Source organism: Chenopodium quinoa, unplaced genomic scaffold (genome assembly GCF_001683475.1).
Source record: "Chenopodium quinoa cultivar QQ74 unplaced genomic scaffold, ASM168347v1, whole genome shotgun sequence".
Lineage (NCBI taxonomy): Eukaryota > Viridiplantae > Streptophyta > Magnoliopsida > Caryophyllales > Amaranthaceae > Chenopodium > Chenopodium quinoa.
This window is the reverse complement of record NW_018744066.1, coordinates 2,886,850-2,891,080: the sequence shown is the minus strand read 5'-3', so window position 1 is coordinate 2,891,080 and position 4,231 is coordinate 2,886,850. Positions and strand designations below refer to the sequence as shown.

The 4,231-nt window shown below is 36.8% G+C and overlaps 1 protein-coding gene across 1 annotated transcript; it reads left to right on the top strand.

Annotated features, from left to right (window-relative positions):
- Positions 1-2,307: 2,307 nt before the first annotated feature.
- On the top strand, positions 2,308-2,877 carry LOC110691096. The gene has a single exon (XM_021868029.1). It carries the CDS (start codon positions 2,308-2,310, stop codon positions 2,875-2,877), a length of 570 nt encoding a protein of 189 aa, XP_021723721.1.
- The last annotated feature ends 1,354 nt before the right edge of the window (positions 2,878-4,231 follow it).

The window sequence follows — 4,231 nt, the reverse complement described above, 5'->3', positions numbered from 1 at the left end:
GTGCACAAAATGATATGTGATAGATCTCCAATAATTGTACAGAGATTATAAGTATGAATTTTAGAATTGTCTCGAAAAAGTCATGCTTAAATTACATATTACAATCAATTAATTTTTTATAGCCATTGATTGAAAAGCTATATTGAAAGGTTTTTGAAACCCATATCGAATTTTACCAACCGTGCAAAAAAAAAAAAAACACGCTATCACCTTCAGCTTACAATAGACAAATCTTATATTAGTTACCTATGTTTTTAATGGTCCAATTTGAAGTTCCTATGGAAATAGACAATGCATTTACAAAAAAAATTGCATCACCACATTTGTTACTCAACAAATTACATAATTAGCTACTAAACTTCTATTATAAATTGAGATTCATTCCATCCTCTTTTATTTCATAACAACATTTGCATGCAAAAAAAACAACTACTTTTTATTACAAAAAAAATCCTACATACATAAAATTAGAAAAATGGGCATTTCAAGAAATAGCTTAATGGGCATCATCATAGGAATGGTGTTGGTTTCTTGCATAATTAGTGAAGTTGAAGGAGTTGATATAGGATATGGTGCAATTAGAAAAGGAGACAACAATCCTAGAAAGGCTAAAGTTGGTGCCCCTGCTAATCCTTATGCACGTGGATGCGAGAAAGCCGCAGGATGTAGAAAAAATCCAGGGAATAAAGATCCAGCGATTAAGAATTAAGATTAATCTTAATATTGATCATTTCACATATTTGTTTTTCTACTATTAATTAATTTTTGTTATTAGTTCATTACCAAAATAAATAATTTAGAGGCTGTATAGAGTTAGTTATTACTTATTAGGGATACAAATACAATAGTATTAACCTATGTATCTCTATGTGAATTATACCATTGAAATATAAAGATTTATTTCCCTATTGATCTAGATTAATGTGTTTATCGTCTCATTTTAACTATGCCGTCTTTCATCAATGAATGAAGGATACATATATTATTTTAATATTCATTTTGAAGTTGATACTATCCTACAATTAAAATGTGCGCACTTGCATGCAATACATACCTATACATAGCCATTATAGCTAGCTAGGTGGCTAGGTGCAATGCAGTCATGCAGACCTCGTATATATGCATATATAAAAAGTTTTTCTACTCAATGGCACCCCAAGAATGGTCATAGGCTAATATAAAGGTCATAAAAATGTTCAACAACTTTATATATACTCCAAACATTAAGTACATAACCCATCTAATAATTTAATGCATCTCAGAGTCATATGTCACGTGAACTATAGATTCACTTAGTTAATTGTTAAAATTCAACTTTCTAATAAACATGTGATTAATCATCAAGTACATGCATCATAATCAACACTTGATGCACGAGTGATAGATCCATTTAACAATTTTAAAATTCCCTTTTACTAGAAGAATGCCCTTCTAGTAAAAGGGTACAAAATACAACTTGGGCTTGTAAATTTAGTGGAAATTAAGAAAGTAGGTAATTATATATGGAAACTTGGAAATTTGTATTTTTAACTAGTTTAGGACTTCATGAGTAATTTTTTTCCCTTTTCCTATTTCCTCTTTAATATAAATACAACTATACAAGTACTTGTATTAGTTGTATATCAATAATATCATAAAAACCCTCCCAAAACCCTCTTTCACACAAATTAAAAGAACACGGGAAAAAACAATGGCGCAAAACCTAGGATCAACACAAAAACATTTACATCCACCGAAACCACAACTTACACAAAATACAATCAAGATTCAACAACAATTTTCATGCCTATGTATCATTGTTAGATTATGGAAATAATCTTTTGTAATTATCTTGCATATATTTAGTGTATATCTTTCCTAGTTTAGCTTAGCTTAACCTAGAAGCCTAATCTTGTATATATAATAATCTTTGATGAATGAGAAGCCTACGACAAATATTCACATATTCTCTCATGGTATCATGAGTCTAGGTTCCTTTCCTGAAAACCCTAATTCTCTTCTTCTTCTTCTACACTTCTTTTTCCTTCCTCCATGGTCTAATCAAGCAAGATTCATCCTGCTACTCTTGTGAACAACATCAAGTCTTGTATCCCCATTACTCTAGATTATGAGGGCAAGCAATTCAACACTTGGTCGACTCTTTTCCAACTTCACTGTCGTGCGAACTTGGTGATCGAGCACGTCATTCCACCTAAGGTGGATCCTTCGGCCAAGAAAATCGACCCCACACCTGCTGAAATTGCCTTCACCCAACGTCTTGACGACATCGTTCGATAATGGATTTATAACTCTATCTCTACTGACCTTATGAATTCAATTATCGACCCAGATGACACGGCGTTAGATGCGTGGAAACGGTTGGAGGAATTCTTTCTCAACAACAAATCTGCCAGAGCTTTGCAACTTGATGCTCAATTTACAAATACTCGCTTGGAGCAATTTGATGGCGTCAAGGCATATTGCACTCATCTTAAGTCTCTCACGGATAGCTTGAAAAATGTCGGGGATAAGGTCTCCGATAATCGTATGGCTCTTCAACTTTTGAAAGGTTTAACGGAGGTATACAAGCCATTTCGCACCTCTGTTCGCCATATGAATCCTCTGCCCTCCTTTGATACGCTCCGATCCATGCTCGAGCTTGAGGAGCAAGGTAATGCTACTGAGACAACCCTTGACACCAACGAGGAGGCTCATCTTTCTCACGCCAATTCCGCGGGTCAACAGGGTCATGGAGACACCTCACAGAATTCTGGATCTAAGGGGCAATCTCGTACAGGTGGCCGGAAAACCAAAGGCAAGGGCAGTGGTAAAGGGAAGGGTGGTGGCGCACCAGCCACTGCAAACCGGAGCAACCAGCAGCAGCCGCAGAACCAGTAGCAACGCTGGTCAGGTGCGTCCCAGCAGCAGCAGCAGCAGCAGGCTCCCTGGATGTTACCCTCACCTTGGGCCTATTAGAACCAAGGGTCATGGGCCACTCCTCCCTGTCCCTACCCATCTCAGGGTCCAGCCCAGCCACAGTAGTTAGCACGGCCAAATCAGCCCGAAGTTCTTGGCCCTCATCCACAACAGGCTTACTACGTGACCACTCCTCCTTCATCAACGGGTTATGTGCCTACCAATATTGAGCAAGCTATGCATACATTGTCCATTCCCGATCCGAATTACTACATGGACACGGGTGCTACCTTTCACATGACTAATGCTCAAGGTAATTTATCTCCATACTTTAATTTGCGTAAAAAATGAGTAATGCAATTATTGTTGGTGATGGTAGCAAAATTCCAATTAAAGGTTATGGTCACGAATCTCTTCACCAAAACACACTTCAACTCAAAAATGTCTTACACGTTCCTAAATTGATCAAAAATCTTATTTTTGTTCGAAAATTCACTACTGATAATCGAGTTTCTATAGAATTTGATCCTTTTGGGTTTTCTGTGAAGGATTTGCAGACGGGGAGCAAAATAGTGAGATGTAATAGCAGTGGCGATCTTTATCCCTTCTTCACAGATCGTCAAGTCTTGTCCTCTTCTATTCCGTCGGCTTTTGCAATTGTTTCTCCTAGTGTGTGGTTGTTTCTCCTAGTGTGTGGCATTCCCGTTTAGGTCATCCGGGAAATGCAATTCTTAGTTCTTTCCGTAGTAGTAATTCAGTTCAATGTAATAAGGCTAAATTTGATGTATGCCACTCTTGTCCTTTGGGAAAATTAATAAAATTGCCTTTTTACGATTCCAAGTCTCATACTACTATGCCTTTCGATATCATTCATAGTGATTTATGGACATCTCCTGTTTCTAGTTCTCAAGGTCACAAATATTATGTTCTATTTCTTGATAATTTTACAAATTTTTTGTGGACTTATCCTATGCCGTGAGTTTCATAACGACCCTTTCACAAAATTTAGCTTTATATTCTTCACCTCAAAATGGTAAAGTCGAAAGAAAAATAAAAACGATCAATAATATTGTTCGTACTATCATGTGTCATGCCTCAATGCCTCCCTCTTTTTGGCATCATGCCCTTGATATGGCCACCTATCTTCACAGCATCTTGCCTACAAAGCTACTTGACTATAATTCTCCAACTCAAATTCTTTATCAAAAACTTCCCGAGTATTCTCACCTTCGAGTGTTTGGTTGCTTGTGTTTTCCTCTATTTTCTTCATCCACTATCAATAAACTACAAGCACGTTCCACTCCTTGTGTCTTTCTTGGTTATCCATCCAATCATC

Excerpts from the sequence above, each read along its gene's own strand:
- LOC110691096 (XM_021868029.1), top strand. The coding sequence starts at position 2,308 with ATGAATTCAATTATCGACCCAGATGACACGGCGTTAGATGCGTGGAAA.